The sequence below is a fragment of the Protopterus annectens genome, chromosome 4.part1 (genome assembly GCF_019279795.1).
Source record: "Protopterus annectens isolate FY-2018-M chromosome 4.part1, PAN1.0, whole genome shotgun sequence".
In the NCBI taxonomy this organism is placed as follows: domain Eukaryota; kingdom Metazoa; phylum Chordata; order Ceratodontiformes; family Protopteridae; genus Protopterus; species Protopterus annectens.
Genome location: NC_056734.1, coordinates 285,775,553 through 285,794,013, shown reverse-complemented (window position 1 = coordinate 285,794,013; position 18,461 = coordinate 285,775,553). Strand labels below are relative to the sequence as shown.

The 18,461-nt window shown below is 41.5% G+C and overlaps 1 protein-coding gene across 1 annotated transcript in view; it reads left to right on the top strand.

Annotated features, from left to right (window-relative positions):
- SPATA16 (spermatogenesis associated 16) overlaps positions 1 to 18,461 on the top strand; it is a 2,543,770-nt gene that overhangs the window by 1,810,019 nt on the left and 715,290 nt on the right. The window contains exon 8 of the mRNA XM_044070135.1: positions 763 to 875. Coding sequence (XP_043926070.1) covers positions 763 to 875 — 113 coding nt within the window. The remainder of the gene's footprint in view (positions 1 to 762; positions 876 to 18,461) is intronic.

Below are 18,461 nucleotides of genomic sequence, written 5' to 3'. Positions count from 1 at the left end.
AATCTGAGGATAGTTCTACTCCTGAGGAATGGATTATAGTAATGTGATTAACAACAACTAATGCAGCTGTACGGATTATTTCTGGGGAAAATCTGGGGCAGAACTTCCCTCAAGAAAGGCACTAACCCATACTTGGTTGAAAATAAGGACGGCCAGGTCACTTTCATGCAAACATATGACTGCACTTCTGTTTTATTCTGTCATTGGTGAATGCTTTTGATCTGTTAACAAGTCCTCTCTTCTGCCAATACTAAAATTGCCAATTTACCAGAATATATACTACATGTTGGCAACTAGGGGTAGTTCTATGTTATAATGAATTAATAAACTTTGTTGTTTTTATAGGAGCTGCAGTTGCCAGTGTGTAGTATATACTTCTGATCTATTATTTAGCTTTTATGCAGATCTGCTCTGGTTGCTTTTTATATCAGATTTAACTTGTTATACTGTGTGCAAATTTATCATTTTTGTTATCCATAGTCTTGACCTGTATTGATTTTATTCCTTTCATGACAGTTAACCATGCTTAAATTTTATTTCATGGAATGATCTACCGACATACTTTACTCACATGGAACTCCAATATTATTGAGAAGTAGATACAGAGTCATAGCCGGAGACATTTATTACCAAATTCTCAAAAGATTTAGAGTATATGAAAAAAAACTGAAATAAGAATTATGTAGAATTTAGGTAAGCATGTTGAAGCTAACCGAATACAATATGTTTTACCATTTTCAACTGTTTTAATCTTCAATTTAGAAGAAAAGCATCCATTTCATCAGCCTACACTAATTGAAGCTGAAGCAAATGTGAAAACGTGTAGACAGAAAATGTGGCCAGTACTTCATCTTATTGCTTCAACTAAACTGTTTGTGAGTACATTTGTTCTTCCTTATATTTTGTTAAAAAAATCCCTTAATAAAGTTCAAAGTTTGATATTTTTAACAAAGCTTTCTTTATTATAATATCCCATTCTAGTTATCTAAGGATGCTTCACTTTGCTTTGAATAAATCTTTTTACTACACTTTCTGTATAGTAAATTGGAGTTGTACAACTGTGTTTTTAGGTTATGTATAAGAGTCATAAAATAAGCAGCTGAAAACAAAAGGAGGAGATTTTCAGGGCCATGGAGTATAAATATGGTGTAAAACAGTTCATAAAACATTCCTTAACTTAAATCCATCTAATTTGAATCTATTTTTATTGATATTGTTTAAGGGACTAAGGGCGTTATGCACAATCCTGGTGTTCACAGTTGTACAGTGGTTATCTGCAAATAGCATGGGTATACCAATATGCAAATGTATTGAGCAAAATTATTTTCGATGACTATGGCAATGTGAAAACCTGTGTGTGGAAATGACTACTTTCTAAAACTACTTAAAATGGGAAAATAATCTAGTTGCATGGGAATTAATACATTGAAGTGTAACGTCTCTACTGACTTTGGTTTTTTTTGCAAGTAGTGCATGAGCATGACTGTGCATAAGCCCAACTGAACTAATGATGGGCATTTAGCGAGAGGCACTCAGCTATTCAGAATGAATTTTAAAAAATATAAAGGGGTTTTATATATTGTCTGTCAAACTGTCATTATGTGGACAACATGATTATGTGAAAGGGGAAGTTAGAAAAGATGGAAAATAGGGAGATATAACAATAATGGACACACAGGGAGAAAACATATGAAGAGGTTTATGCTTGAGGACGTGGGAAAGGAGAGTTGCTATATTTTTAGTGCGGGATAATCCCCTCTTATTTTTCAACTTTTTTTTTATTTTAAGAGGGAAGTTTATCAATGAAGTAAGGCAGACAATAGAGGAGAGAGGATTGGAGAAGTAGGGAGGTGTAAAGGAATTGAGGCCAGGCTCACTCTGGTCTGCATTCAGATGTTTCCACTGTCTGATGGTTGTACAGTAGAAGACCCCAATGCTGAAGGGGCAGAGATCTGTGGTGGCTTGGTGATTGGAGCCAACCAGGTCAGCGAGAAGTGCACGTGCTAAAGAAGGTACTGTTTAGCAGTGGTGGCTGGTGACTTCAAATCAAAGGGGGGCTGCAGGAGACAGCTGAATGGGTGGGGTCAATGGGAAGGGGTGCGGCCAACCAGAAAGGGGATGAGCTATGCTCAAAACCACAAAAACTAAATATACTGCCCTGGGTGCCAAACCGTCATTATGAGAGTCCAATCAAGGCAAAATGAAGTGTAGAAGAATAAAAATATGTCAATGCATTGGCTGCATGACAGCTTAATATCTAGATGGAAACAAAAAAGGTTGTGAGGCATGAAAAAATAAATTACTTTTTTTAAATACATTAATGGAATGCCAGTCAAAATCAAGTATAAGAAAAACAAGCAGCACTCAACTCAAACCACTTCTTGCACTGCAGTTCTAATTATAATTTATATTCAGTTTTATTAAAGTACCAAGTAACATGCTGAAAGTAGAAATCTCTGATGCCCCCACTTGTAAAAATGTTCCTTATCCAAAAAAAGACCTGCTGCCTGACATCTACTTGTTTCATGGGGAAAACACGATCAAAGTAAAAAATGAAAAGCAAACAAGAAATAAGCTCAAGATACATTGCTTAAAAGGATTACTGTACAGGTTATGGACCACACTAAAAGGATTACTGTACAGGTTATGGACCACACGATTGGCATTCTGTTTACGGGTAAAGCCTGCAGAGATGACTGGAAGTCTCCAAGTGTAATGAGACTCTTAAAATAATGTAATTCTGTCCTTTATTACAAATACTGGCATATGCATTTCAATACCCAAGGCTTATACAATATCTAGTTAAGTATTCTCTACATGGCAACAGAAAGGCTTTCAATGTTGGCAATTCTTTAACAGTATGCTTATTAAAGCTTACTTGCATCTTGCAATCTCAGTCATGCTTACCTAATGGTCATTAAAGTATTGCTACTTAAACACAGAGCAACAGGCACTTTGAGTAATAAGCATAAATCAACAGTACAAAAAATATGACAGAAACCAGACCATTCTGTAAAAATCAAGGACAGATGAAAAGCCACTCTAGTACTTGTGTCTACCTTGGATGGGGGGATACTCTGCACATTTACACTGCATAACTACTCCTTGCTTTGCTTCGACACATCCAGAGTCACTACATGGGGGAGTGGGGTGCAACAAGTATGTCACAGTTTGAAATTTCTCTGGCTGACTTGTGATGGCCCTGACACATTTGTCATACCTCTCAACCTCAGAGCAAGAAATCTGGACAAAGCCATACAAAGAAATGGGACAAAGGCCCAAAAATAAGGAAATTTTTTAAAATATTGCTCTTATAAACTTAGAAAGATAATTGAGGTCTTGCATTAGTATGAATTTTTTGAATGGTATGAAATCTGAAACTCAAATGTCTGTCATTATTTTCTAACTTCAGTCTTTAATGATTTGTCATTAATTTGCCAAAAAACACAATTTTACGAAAAATGGACCAAAAATGTGATGTAAAAATATAAAATAGCAACACAATACAGCTCGGAACCTGTCAAAGAAGGGATACTTTAATATTAGTACTGCTAACTTGAGCAGCTGACAAAATAAAAGAATCTACATACATTTCTGAAATAAAAGTAATCTAACTGATTATTACAGTTATTTCTTAATTATAAACCCTCCATGTTTTCTTCCAAAATTGCTATTTTACAGAGGGATCATTAGGGGAAGAGCAACATTTTGAGCCAAAATCAGGGACAGTTGAGAGGTTTGGCTATGCCTAATTCTATAAAGCAATTTATTTGCATGTACCTCTCAACCTGTTAATGCAATAAATCTGGACAAGGCCAAATATATTGGGGGAACATATAAACAGTACTAAAAATTGCTCTTGTATAAACTGAGGCAGTTGATAGAACAGGTCTTCCTTTAGCATGCATTTTTCTGAAGGTTATGAAGTCTGAAACTCAGTGTGTCATTATTTAGTGACTTAATTCCTAAGTGATTTGCCAGAAAACCACAAATTTTATGAGGAACAAACCAAAAATAAGAAGCAAAAAATCTATTCATTCTTTGAAAATCTGGACGGTTGGGAGGTATGGTTCAGCTGGGGCTGCCTAAGTTTTCCGCCCTTCCCCCTCACAAAACCATGGTCGAATGGAGCCTCCCCCTGCAGCCATTCCAATGATCCATTACTTCGCTATTTCACTCCATTTACCATAAACACTAACGTGCATACTGATTTACTTCTATGATGATTTGAACTTCATTTGAAAGTTTTATTTTGCATTTTACAGCACAAACACCAAGACATCTGCTAAACAAACTTGGCATTAAAACTTCTCTGCCATTGAAACTCGCATTCATTGAAACAACATTGAAACCCACATTCAAAGAAAATACATTTTACCCGTGGCAGATAAAGATTAATTCTGGGCTGTTTTCAAAACATAGGCCCCTTGCATATGAAACATACATGTGCTCTTTGATACACCTTCCTATTGCTTTGAACATTTTTCCAGTAGACAATGAAACAAAACACATGCACCAATGACAAAAACTGCCCAATTCAGAACATTTCCATCATAAAAGTCTAGTCAAACTTCTACAGTCCACTATTATCAGTAAATATGCACAATCTCTGAAGTAGTAAAAAAGTAATCTAAATAATTCCACATTAAATAAATTTGTAATGAAGGGGTTGCTGCTAGCAATCACCTTTATATTTCATGGTTTCATCGAAAAATAGTGTCTGATGCCCCTGAGGAATAAATTGCCTAAATTACATTAAAAATAAGCTAGTAATATTGCAATAGGAAATGGATGGCAAATTGATAACAGGCTCATAGTTAGTATCTTAACTTTCAGTACGGCAGCATTCACCCCTTATGGGAGTAGAACCAACAACCTTCTGCATAAAAAGCAAGTACACAACCTGTTGTGCTATTAGCAATGCGAGCTGACTCGGCATAATCAGCACTAAACTTCTCTTCCCCTGCAGCTCTCAGCTCCTTGTAAAATCTACTCAATACTCAACTGCATCTCAGCTTCGCAGCACAAGAAATCTGGAAAAAGCCAAATTTATTGGGGTGGGTCAAAAGGTCAAAAACCAGGGACACATTAAACATTGCTTGTATAATCTTGGAAAGCTGCTAGAATAAAATGCTGTGTTACCACCATACATTTTTCTGCCAAGGTCCCTGTGCAAAAGAGTAAGAGCAACATACCACTATGCCAAATCACCTGCTTTGTGAAAGAAAAATGCTGTGTTACCACCATACATTTTACTGCCAAGGTCCCTGTGCAAAACAGTCAGAGCAACATACCACTACGCCAAATCAGCTGCTTTGTGAAAGAGAGGAAGACTGAAACTGCATAGACTTCTGGGAGCTCCGATCTTCATGTTTCCCAGTCAGGACTGCTGCTGAGACAATCTGCGCATGCTCCAGACGGTCTCATCAGCAGTCCGGACTAATGCGCATGCACGAAAGTCCGCGATTTTTAAAATTTTTTTTTTTTTCTTTATTTTTCTTTATTTTACAGTTGAGGGGACTGCAGTCCGGCAGTCCAATAGCACAGGCCGCCCCTGCTGTTTAGGCTGAAGACAGTTTATCTCCTCTTCAGCTACTACAAGAAGATCAAAAGAGAGATCATATATGTGTACGTGGGTCTGTATCATCATTTCAAAAGTTTGAGAGCATGTGGTTAACATTCTGAAATAATGAAAATAAAACAAACATCAAACACTACCCCCCACACCCCAAGCTAATTATATATACCAACTGTGAGATCACACTAGAGTAGGGAAAAGGGCATATTCCCCAATCTCCTCTGTAATGTGGGCTCTATCAAAACAGTTTTTCTGCCCTACTAAACATTTAGCATTTCAGAACGTCAACCATATGGTCTTAACTTTTTAAAAGTCAGCTTTGTGAAATGTCAGACGTATGCATGGGACCTGTGTATCCATACACTTAGTAAACAGCATAGTATGCTTTTATACACTAGATGCAAATTCCTAAGAAGGAGGAATGATTTCTGTTTATTCTTTGAAAGTTTTTTCTTTCATATTACTGATTGACACTATTGACAGCAGTAAACCTACTTAAGCTACTAGGAAACTATTCTGTGCAGTCCATACTCCTACAGAAGTCACCAGTCCCCATACCAAAACTTAAGAATCTTCTCTCAAAATTCTGCCGTCTCCTACTTAAAATTATATGTTCAGGAGATATTCATTCAAACCTGAACTTAGCCTGCAATTACAGAATCCAGTCATTTGTCATATCAGAAAAAGAGACCTTAACATTGCTTGCATTAATGCATAGTCATAATAATAAATGGAACAGTCTTGAAGCATGGCTGTTAACAGAAAATCCCCATATTCTTTGCTGTATCAGAAATATGGTTGAAATTGATTGCTGACATTGTTGACAATACAGTGCAGCATAAGGGGGGTGCTGCACTCCTGAGTGTGCTGCCCTTCAGATGAGATGTTAAACCGAGGCCCCATCTACTTGAGTTGGTGGCACCTCAGGTGGATGTAAAAGACCCCATGGTACCCATCACGTTCTATGGGCATACTTGCATGTGGATTGCTGCAATTTACATCCCTCCACCTTTTCTGTCTCAGTTTTACATAAACCTCTGCAACATGATACCTAAAGGCATGCATAACAATACAATTTTTCCCGGTGATTTCAATATCAATGCTATTGGGAAAGACTCTTTGCCTCTGAACAAAATGTTGCAGCAATTTATCTTGGCCCAAATAATATAGGCTGTTACTTGAATCCATACAAGAACTGCATCTGGTTCTACACTTGACCTAATAATAAGCACCATACAAAATAGATCCTTCACACTGAAATATACACTGATGCTCTGAGTGACGACTCGCACATTAAATCCATTTAGTCATTCAGAACATATAAAAAAGTCCTCAAATAACTAAAGTTAGATCTTTTGATAATAATAAACTACCAAATTTTAACATCATACTCAGTACTGTAGATTGGACTCCCCTGTATGCCATGTTAGAATTTTTTAACACTAAACTGACCACAATTCAGGATATGCTGTAGTCTCTTAAAAAGAAGGCTTAGATCACAGTGTTGCCCATGGCTTTCAGTAAATATTGAAAACAAAATTAAAGCCAGATATTCAGTCTGGAAGAACAGGAAAAGGAACCCCACCCATACAGAGCTTATTCATACTTTTCTGAGTTTAAGGAAAGAAACAAATATTGCAAATTGCAACAAATACTGCAAAAGCCCTGTACCTTGGACAAAATCAGGAAGCAATTGGTCTAGATCCAGCCTGTTTTAGAGAAAAATAAAATGCTTAACAAAAACATTAAATAACTGTGTAGCTACCAAAAATGAACCAATAACATTGAATCACTCCACCTTTGCTAATGATTATGCTCACTTTTTTGCAGTCTACCATAACTGACCTAACTAAAGTCTTTCCAACAATTTACTCCTGAACCAACTTAATACAAAAGCATTAATTCCCTTATCTATACCCTCTGGTCTTTTATGCAGAAATCTTGCACTTCTCTGAAATTTCAGTAAAACACACCAAGTCCCTCCTTCTCAAACTGAACAGTTTGGGATCTAAATCCAGCAGTCTTCATCCCACCTTCCTAAGGCATGGAGCTGAAAAATTTTCAAAACTCCTTACTCATATATTTAGCCTCCCTGTCACCTCAGGCACTGTCTCACCAGCATTTAAGCACACAGTTATAATCCCCCTACCTAAAATCACTTCTCCTAATTGACTAAAGGATTATAAACTTATTTCTCCCTTATGCCCTATTACCAAAATATTTGAAAAAAAAATTGCAGGCGACTTCTTAAGCTTATTAACATCTATGACTTGTTATAGGATGCACATCATTGCTTTCACAATCTCTTCAGTACATTTACTGCCCTGGCAATGGCCACTGATACCATTTATTGCAACTTAAATGCGACACTTACTGCTGCAGGTGTCTTATGTTGACGTGAGAAGGGCTTTTGATTTGGTCAACTATACTCTTCTTCTCAATATATTCAAAAGTCTCAACTTTGGAAATAACATTATTTGCTGATTTTGCAGATATCAAAAAGACAGACCCTTCCAAGTCCATAGCTATGTCTTATCCTCTACAGCTGGTAAACTTAATAGAAGTGTACCACAAGTGTCTGCACTAGGTCATTTTCTCTTCTCTTTACTTTGTTAATGATATCTTCCTAGAGTTACTGCATCTTAAATTAATAATGTATGCAGATGATATACTGCTCCTGGAATCCAGTACTAACCACTGTCACCTGCATACCAAGTTACAGGACAATTTCTCTCATTCACCTGGTCTGCTACTAACAAACTGAACTAGTAATTAACCCTAAGAAAAGCAATGTCATGGTCTTTGCCTCAGCCAAGAAATTACCCACCGTTCCTATTCTTTTAAAATATTTTGATGGAAACATAATACCTAATGTCACTGAACAAAGGTACCTAGGCCTAATTTTCAACCCTACCCTTTCCTTTACCACACTTTTTATAACTAATAAGGTCCTTGCTTAATTAAAACTATGTTACAGACTTAGTCACCTCCTTTCACCCACTGCTTGCAGGGCCATTGCTAAAATATTTTAATAACCAGACTTGAATATGGCCTTCCTTTTCTTGTTTTGCATTCAGCCCACATTTCAAACAGAATACAGACTGCTGAGAATAAAACCTGCAGATGTTAAGTTGTCAATCTCGCCTTCATTCTTGCTTGATGGGTTCAGAGCCGATCCTTGGCTCCGACTCGGCACTTTGCTAAGCTCGAGAGTCACTTTTACCAGCTCGAGGCAGCCCCATATCCCATGATGCAAGGCGGTAAGTACCCAGATCTCGTTTGCCGCTTCACTGATGAGGTCCTCCTTTTGCCAGCTCCTGGTAAGTGTTAGTTTTGAACTACTTTTTGTCCCTAAAATTTAACAATTTTCACTTTTCCTTAGTATACCTTCATTTTTACTTAATTTTAAGCCCTTTTCTGACTAAAATTGTTTTTCCTCCCCTTCTTTAGTCAGGCCTTCATTCCCTCCCATCCCCCCCCCTGTTAGGGTGTGTGTCTGAGAGGTTAGTTATTGAATAATAGATAACTTTAGTTGTCTGAGTGGGACTGTGTTGTGTGTACTGTTTGTGTACAACCATGTCCAAAGAAAGGGTCTCAGGCTTTAAGAAGTGTGACTCGTGCTGTCAGAAGATGTCTCTGACAGACGGTCACACTTCTTGCTTATATTGCCTGGGACCTCTCCACCTGCAGGACTCCTGTGCAATTTGTCATTCCTTTAGCCAGAGAGTCCTGCAGGAGAGGAGAAATAAGTTGATTTTAAGGGGTCTCCTTAAACCGGAGGGCTCTCCGGCCAAATCGGCTCCGAGCAAGACTTCTAAGTCTTCTAAGGCCCAGGCTTCTGTATCTAATCCGGTGGCCTCGGCTCCGAATCCTTCGGAGTCGAGATCGGCTCCGGCTGGAGCCGATCCTGTCTTGCAAAAATCTTCGGCACCGATGGCTATCGGTGCCGATCCTGCTATGGTCACATTGGTGTCGGCTCCGGCTGGCTGCGACCACCATGTGGCTCAGGCTTCAGTGTCGGCGCCGACCGACACCGTTACTGTTATGTCTGTATCGGCTCCGGCTGGAGCCGATGCATCGAGACTTTCATTCGGAGCCGAAAAGTCCTCGGCTCCGTCTGGATCTGTGGTTTCTTCGGCTCCGATGGTTCCTTCGAGGAAGAGGTCTAGGTCCCCTTCCTTGGAACCGATTCTTTCGGCTCCGGCCTCACCTCTCCTTTCGGAGCGGAGCCATCGGAGCCGATCATCTAGGTCGTCCAGGCTTTCAGACCATGATTTAGAGAGGGTGGTAAGTAGATTATTAAAATCACAGGCACTGGCCCAGATGCTGCATAGTCCGTCTCAACAGACGACTATTAGTCCACACCCTCTTCAAGTTCCTCCTTCGACTCTACCTCAGAGTTTGGAGCTGGAGTCTTCGGGGATAGTTACTGCTATGGCTGAGGGGCAGATACCCCCCCCTTCTGCACCCTCGGCATCTACTCTTATCTCCTCTTCGAGACCTTCCTTGGAGGGATTCGGTGGTCGGGCTTCCCTGGTCTCCTCCGAGGGGGTGAGTGGCATCGGACCCTTGTCCGACCCGCTCTTCCCCTTGGAGCCTCGGCCTTGGTGAGCTCGGCTCCGACATCTGCCTCGGAGCCTTCCCTTTCGGTGGGCCCTGGAGTCCCGGTTTCTTCGGAACGGGTTCTCTCGGATCTCCCTGGGAGGGGGGCCTTCGAGGTGATGAAGAGTGTGCTGGCCACTGGGCTCAGCCAGCAGTCCATTCCCTTAGCTCCTCCCTCTACAGTGCCTGTCGATATCTCTTCCATCTCTCTTGCTCCCGGACCCAGAGATCCACCGCCTCAGGTTTCCCCACTGGGAATAACCCCCTCTTCCAAGGATTCTCCTGATCAGTCAGGAGACCCTCCGCACAAGAGGACTTGTAAGAGGAAACACCTAGACTCCCCTGAGTCTATCACTTCAGATACCGACTTAGATGAGTCGGAGGGATCCCCAAGATCCCCCTCTGAGGATGTCTCCTTTTCAGACATCCTAGAACTCCTAAAACAGAGGGGAAACTGGCCCTCCACAAATCCCTCTGAGGATGAGTCGGTATACCTAGAGGCGTTTGGATCTCGGCCCTCCACCTCCTGGGTGTCTCCGCCTTTGACCCCTTATGGAGGTTATTGCTCGAAGGCTTGGGCTGCTCCTGACTCTGTAGAGCCAGTTCCTAGGAGGCCGTCTAAATTTATTACAGCCCCTTCGGAAAAGCAATTCCTTACGAAAGGTGTCCATGTTGATGCCATGGTGGTGGCGGCTGCCACTAAGAAGGAACTTGCAGATCCTTCCGTACCAGTCCAGCCTCCTAATAAGGATTCTAGGACCATGGATAGGTATGGCAAGCGGATGTTCTCTTCAGCGACCTTTGCTATGCGCTCGCTGAACTACTTATGTCACTTCACCAGACTCCAAAGGGACATCCTTAAGGAACTAGGTGAAGTAGTACAGGATTCTACGGCTGCAGGGGCTCAAGAGAAAATTGCTTCTCAGCTAGGAATCCTTAATTCTATAGCTAACTCCTCCATGCGACTGATATCATATGCAGCAGATGGAGCGTGTAGAGCCGCAGGTACAGGGGTGGCTCTTAGACGTCAATCTTGGATGCGGCTCTGTAATTTTGCAGATCCCTTTAAGGCATCCTTCACAAACTCTCCCTTTGATGGGTCAGCTTTGTTTGGCCGTCAAGTGAAGGATACATTGACCAGGTGTGAACAGGACGGCAAGACTCTTTCTGTCGTAGGGGTCCATTTTTCCACCCCTTCTAGACCTTACCCCAAAGGACAGAAGGGTGGAAAGATGTGGTTCCGCAAATCCCAAGGAGTCACGCCGGATACACATGGTCAGTTTACCCCTAGAGGCAGAGGGGGTAACAATAACAGACGCCGCTCTAGAGGCAGAGGGGGTCCACAGAACCAGGGAAGCAGAGAGCCTCTCTCTGACAAGCCCTTCCAGCATCCCTGAGATGTTGCCCGACTGTCCATCCTTGGAGGCAGTCGGGGGAAGACTATCGCTGTACCCAGAAGCCTGGTGTTTCCTCTCTCAAGACAGATGGGTACAGTCGATTATATCCGAGGGTTACAAAATTCCTTTCGAGGAAAGTCCCTTCTCTCACACAAATTCCCTTCCAGATGTACCACCCGGTCTAAGAGAAGTTGCAGAGTTAGAAGTATTAAAGCTTCTACAAAAAAGAGCCATTCACCCAGTTACAACAGACCATTCAGAGCCCGGAATCTACTCAAGATTCTTTTTGGTCCCCAAAAAGACAGGAGACTGGAGACCAATATTGGATCTCAGCAGACTCAACAAGTCTGTGAGAAAGACAAGATTTCGAATGGTCACACTTCAGTCAATTTTGCCCTTCCTAGAGAAGGACAACTGGATGTGCTCAATAGATCTTCAGGGCGCGTACTATCACATAAAAATTCACAGACGCTCCAGAAGATTTCTCTGCTTTCGGCTGGGGTCCAGTCATTTTCAATTCAGAGCCCTGCCCTTTGGTCTCACTACAGCCCCCAGAGTGTTCACCAAATGTATGGCAGTGGTCACGGCTCACCTGAGACGTCAAGGATTCCAGGTGTTTCCGTATCTCGACGACTGGCTCCTTTCAGCCACCACCAGGCATCAACTTCTTCAAGCCAGGGATTACACACTAAATCTCTGCACTCAATTAGGGATTTCGATCAACTACGAAAAATCCTCCTTATTGCCCTGCCAGTCTATTACCTTCATAGGCGCAAACTTAAACACTGTTCGGATGTCAGCAACCCTCACAGACCAAAGAATTTCAGATATACAAAGTCACGTGAGGATCATCCTTGCCAGCAAAAAGGTACAAGCCAGAATGGTTCTGAAGGTGTTGGGCCTCATGGCTGCGGCCATTACCCTTCTTCCCCTGGCCTGCTTCTACATGCGTCTGCTTCAATGGATGTTGTTCACTCAGTGGTCTTACCAACAACTTCCAATGCGTCACCATATCCTGGTGACACAAATTTGCAAGAATCATCTTTCATGGTGGATTACTTCTCCCCAGATTCACCAAGGCAGACCCTTTGTATCCCCGGCCCCGGTAGCCACTGTCACTACGGACGCCTCCCTGATCGGGTGGGGGGTCATTATCAGGGCAGGATGGTTCATGGGACGTGGCAACCGTTCGAATACCACCTGCACATAAATGTCCTAGAGATGAGAGCAGTGCTTTTAACGTTGCAAGCCCTCAACGACTTTCTTCCCTTGGGAACAATTGCAGTTCACACAGACAACATGTCTGTAGTATGGTATATCAACAAACAGGGCGGAACCAAGTCCTACCCCTTGTGTCGAGAAGCTCTCAGACTTTGGCAATGGGCGATCTCCTCTCATCGGTTTCTGGTAGCAACGCATATCCCTGGGAAAACCAACATTCTAGCGGACAGATTGAGCAGAGCTATTCTCATGCCTCACGAGTGGTCTCTCAAACAATCTATAGTGGAGGAGATTTTTCTAGAATGGGGCGCCCATGTTGCGATCTTTTTGCTACTCCCCAAAACAGCAAATGCCCAGACTTCTTTTCTCTCTTCCCACTGCCAGGCCATCCCCCCAGAGACACTCTAACCCAGGATTGGCCCCAGGGACTTCTTTATGCCTTTCCTCCCTTTCCGCTGATTCCACAAGTTCTCCAGAAAGCCACCGTTTTGAGAGCCAAAATGATTCTCATTGCTCCATATTGGCCTCGACAAATTTGGTTTCCGTTCCTCCATCGTCACCTTTTGGTGCAGCCGTGGCATCTGGACCCAGTACCAGACCTTCTGATTCACCAATCGGGTCAGCTGCACCGGTCTATCCCTTCTCTCAACCTCACAGCATGGTTGCTCCACTTCCTTCCTTAGCCAGGCTTCCTATGATCTCTAATCCTGTTAGGGATATCATAGTGGCTTCACTAAAATCCTCTACTAGAAGGATTTATACCAGCAAATGGAAAAGCTTCTCTTGTTGGGCAAAAGCTAAAAATATAGATCCTTTTACTGCTCCTGTTCAAGCAGTTTTGGATTTCTTAGCAGAAATCTTTCACGCGGGCTCTTCATCTTCCATGGTCAAAGTTCAGTTGGCTGCTATCTCAAACTTTCATGTCGGGTTTGCAGATCACAACATTATGTCCCACAGGCTTTGTAGAGCCTTTTTAAAAGGAATCTTTCTCCTGAAACCTCCAGTCAGGAGTCCTCCTCCTCAATGGGACCTAAATTTAGTGCTGACATCCTTGATTCTTCCTCCCTTCGAGCCAGCTGTTTCATGTTCCCTGAAATTTCTTTCATGGAAAACACTCTTCCTGGTTGCTATTACCTCGGCTAGGAGAGTGTCTGAACTTCATGCTCTCTGTTCGTCCCCCTTATTTGGTCTTCCACAAAGACAGGGTATCCTTGAGAACTAATCCGACCTTTTTGCCTAAGGTCGCCTCAAAGAATAATTTGAACCAGTCTATTGACCTTCCTGTATTTTTCCCAAATTACTCAAACAGATCGGAACAAAAATTACATTATCTTGATGTTCACCGCCAACTCAGATATTATTTGGACAGAACAAAACAATTCAGGAAATCCGATCAGCTCTTTATTTCTTATGCTGATAACAAAAAAGGCCTTCCTGTCTCCAAAGTGACCTTATCTAGATGGCTTTCTTCTGTCATCTCTGAAATCTATCAGCTCGGGAAAACTGCTGTGCTCGAAACCTAAAGCGCATTCAACCAGAAGCTTAGCCACTTCCACAGCCTTTCAGGCTAGACTTCCATTAGACACTATTTGTGCAGCAGCCACTTGGGCCACTCCTCATACCTTTGTTTCTCATTACAAATTGGATTTGGCCTCCAGGGATAGAGCCAGTTTTGGCTCTACAATTCTCAAGAGTCTGTTCCATTGAGCCACCCAGGATAGAGGTGCTAGGGACGCGGTCCCATCAAGCAAGAATGAAGGCGAGATTGACAACTTAACATTGAGAAGTTATGTACCTACCATAACGTTCCATGTTAGTTGTCTTCTCTCGCCTTCTTTCTTGCGACCCTCCCTCCTTCTCCCTGGTCTGGACAGACCTTTTTTTCTCCCTACATGGAAGTATGCTTTTTTAAGACCATACAGTTCTGGTCTTCCTTACCCATCCTTCAGGTGTTTTTCTGCCTTCTTTCTTCCTTCTGGGAAGTTTTTATGCAGGGTGTTATTGCCTAATATACAACAAACGAGATCTGGGTACTTACCGCCTTGCATCATGGGATATGGTGCTGCCTCGAGCTGGTAAAAGTGACTCTCGAGCTTAGCAAAGTGCCGAGTCGGAGCCGAGGATCGGCTCCGAACCCATCAAGCAAGAAAGAAGGCGAGAGAAGACAACTAACATGGAACGTTATGGTAGGTACATAACTTCTCAATTTACTCTGTTATCAGACACTCAGATGCACCACTGCAATGTGCCCAAAAAGTCTAAAGGACTTTCCGTGCCTCATAGGGCCACTTTTCTTCTAAGTAATTTACAAGGTTCTAAAACACTGTCATAGCCCCCGCCCCCTTTAAGAGTGAAGCTACCTTTACAAGATAACTCTTCTGTAATGGGAAATACACAGGACAGCAATTTCTGCGTAGTTACGTCAACCATTTAAAACTGCTGTAGGTGAGTGAGCTTTCTCTAGACTGGGGCGTTCTACGTGGAACCACCTGCCTACAGACATCAAAAATCTAGAAACCATTAAAAGCTCCAAAGATGCACTAAAGGAGCATCTCTTTATTGAATCATCCTGCAGCTGCTACCATGACAATAGCTAGGTAACTTAGTATCCAGTAATATAAATAATATAATACATTAAAGAAACTTTTCACAGCCTCTTAATGTGGCATCTCATAAGCATATATTTCACATGTATGCATACATGAGTGTTTGTATTATACTGTACTTTATGCATATCTAAGACTGCATTTTGTATGTATTTTCTTTTCTCAATGCACACTGATTGGATCTTTTAATCTTACTCTATCTGCATTCAGTTATACCATTATGTTCTGAGTTTTGTTATGCACTAACGTTATATATGATATTTTTGACTGAAAGACTAAATTGTATTTTCTGCTCTTTGAACTTGGGTCACAGCTGAACAGGGTCAGCAGACCAGTCAATTTACCAGATGAATAAATAGTAAATAAAATAAAATAAAATAAAATATATTTCTCCTAACTTTGTTTACTTATGGTAAAATCAAGAGGATATGATGGCTTTCTCTGCTTTTTTACATTTGTTCTGGCTCCAGCTTGTCTGGTTGGGAGTGGAGTACATTGTATAACTTTTACTTTGGTATATGTTTTAATTTAAGTATCTTCTTTTGCAGTATGCCTTACATGTGTTTCCTGAATGTCAACCAAAGTGGCTTTAAGGAAGACATTTCTTAATTGCTAAAAAAAAGAATACTGTAGCCTGCATTAACTTGTACCCATAACCTGCATCCTAAATTAAAAAGACCTTCCCATAACACTTCCACTACATAAGACAGATCAGACACTCATCACTCTTGCACAAACACACACATACACAGGCACACACACACACACACACACACACACACACACACACACACACACACACACACACACACATACACACATACATGCACATACATACACACATACATACATACACACACACACACACACACACACACACACACACACACACACACACACACACTAACCTGGGGATTCAGTAAACTCTGTGTAGGCTTTGTGTGAACTGGCCCAGTAATCAAGGAGCCTCATTCCTCACCACTAGCAACAGTGGGTGATGTACATTGGGAGGATGACAAGTAAACACACAGTATTTCCAGATGCAGCTTCCTGAATTAAGTGAAATTTCCCTTAGGAGCACACAGAGATTACAGTCAGCCCGGGACTGGTTTCTCCCTCTTTCTCCAGATCCCCAGTAAGACTCCCCACTGGCACAGATATAGGGTTGAGATCTCAGCTGAGTGGCCAAGCTAAGACCTCCAGCACCCTCTCTGTCCAGCCAGTGCTTCATGTCCCTACCAAGTAGCTGACACACACTCTTTTGATTTACACACGCACACGCACATGCACACACGCACGCGCACACACACACACACACACACACACACACACACACACTAACCTGGGGATTCAGTAAACTCTGTGTAGGCTTTGTGTGAACTGGCCCAGTAATCAAGGAGCCTCAGTCCTCACCACTAGCAAAAGTGGGGGAAGTATATTGGGAGGATGGCAGGTAAACACACAGTATTTCCAGATGCAACTTCTTGCATCAAGTGAAATTTCCATTAAGAGCACACAGAGACCACAGTCAGTCCGAGGTTGGTTTCTCCCACTTTCTCCAGATCTCCATTAAGACTCCCTACTGGCACAGCTATAGGGTTGAGATCTCAGCTGAGTGGCCAGGCCAAGACCTCCAGCACCCTCTCTGTCCAACTAGTGCTTTGTGTCCCTGCCCAAGTAGCTGAACACACACACTCTTTGAGGTTTGATTTACACACACACACACACACACACACACACACACACACACACACACACACACACACACACACACACACACACATGCGCACACACACATACACGCACACACACACACACACACATACACGCACACACACACACACACACACACACACACACACATCTCGGAAAGGCTGGCACAGGTTTACTAGCTAAGCCTCTTTCTGTTCAGACTATAAGGTAGTTATTACTTCCACCAGTCAACTCTTTATCAGCTACTTTAAGGACCTTAACAAAGCATGTCCAATCTTACTGTGTAATGCTACAATCATTACAAATGGTAGTTTGACCCCGAGCAAGGCTATTAGGAGTGGCCTACACAGTGTCACCAAATAAATATGCAAGTACTGTCAAAACTTAAATATGTCTCACAAAGATCAGCCACAATGAAATGTTTAAATATATTTAATAATAAATAATAAAAGAACAAGACAATACTAAATATATATGTATAGTGATAGAGTTCAAAATCATAGGAAGTATTTAAAACAACATTGCAGGACAGTCTCAAATAAATAAAGAAAAACTTTTAAGCTAAGCTTTGCTACATTCCTGACTTCCCAAATTAATATCTCAAATATTACTGCTGGGATAGTGTAAAAGAAAAACTTCAAAGACCAAAGCACGTTAGGTTCAAGCAAGGCACCCTTTATTACTTGCAGCAAGGAGACAAAGCATGTAGGTACAAGGTTTGTCTGATTTTCTGGAGATCAGTATGTTATTCTTATACATTTCACTTAATGTCACACAGAAAATGTTACTAAATCTACTGCTGTCGTAGTTGGACACAGCTTTCTGTATGTTACACAGAAAATGTTACCAGACTTATTGCTGATATGGTCAGATTATTGCTGTCTTGCAAAAACATTTGAGAAAAACAACCTGGCCTTGGGCTTATTTTAGCCCTCCTTGGTTCTTCAATTCTTCAGTTGTATAGTTCTAATACATGTGTTACATTTTGTCTAGATTTGAGGTACATTTCTAGCTTTGGTACAAGTAATACTGACTATGGTTTAAGCTTTCAAACATCTATTGTTTTCTTTATCAAGGCTTCTAGCAGCTGCACATTTTCACATGGCATAAGCAGAATAAAATGTCTCTTATCAAGTGTCTAGTAGCTGCACATATTTTCATGGCATAAGCAGAATAAAGTGTCTCAAAAGTTTCTAGTAGCTGTGCAGATTCATACAACATGAACAGAATAAATGTAGTAACCCTTTTAACCCTTTAATGCACTAAGCCTGCATATTGCTATTATGCATTTTTCTAACAGATAGCTTGTAGAATGACATCATTTCTTGTCATCTGACTCTGTCC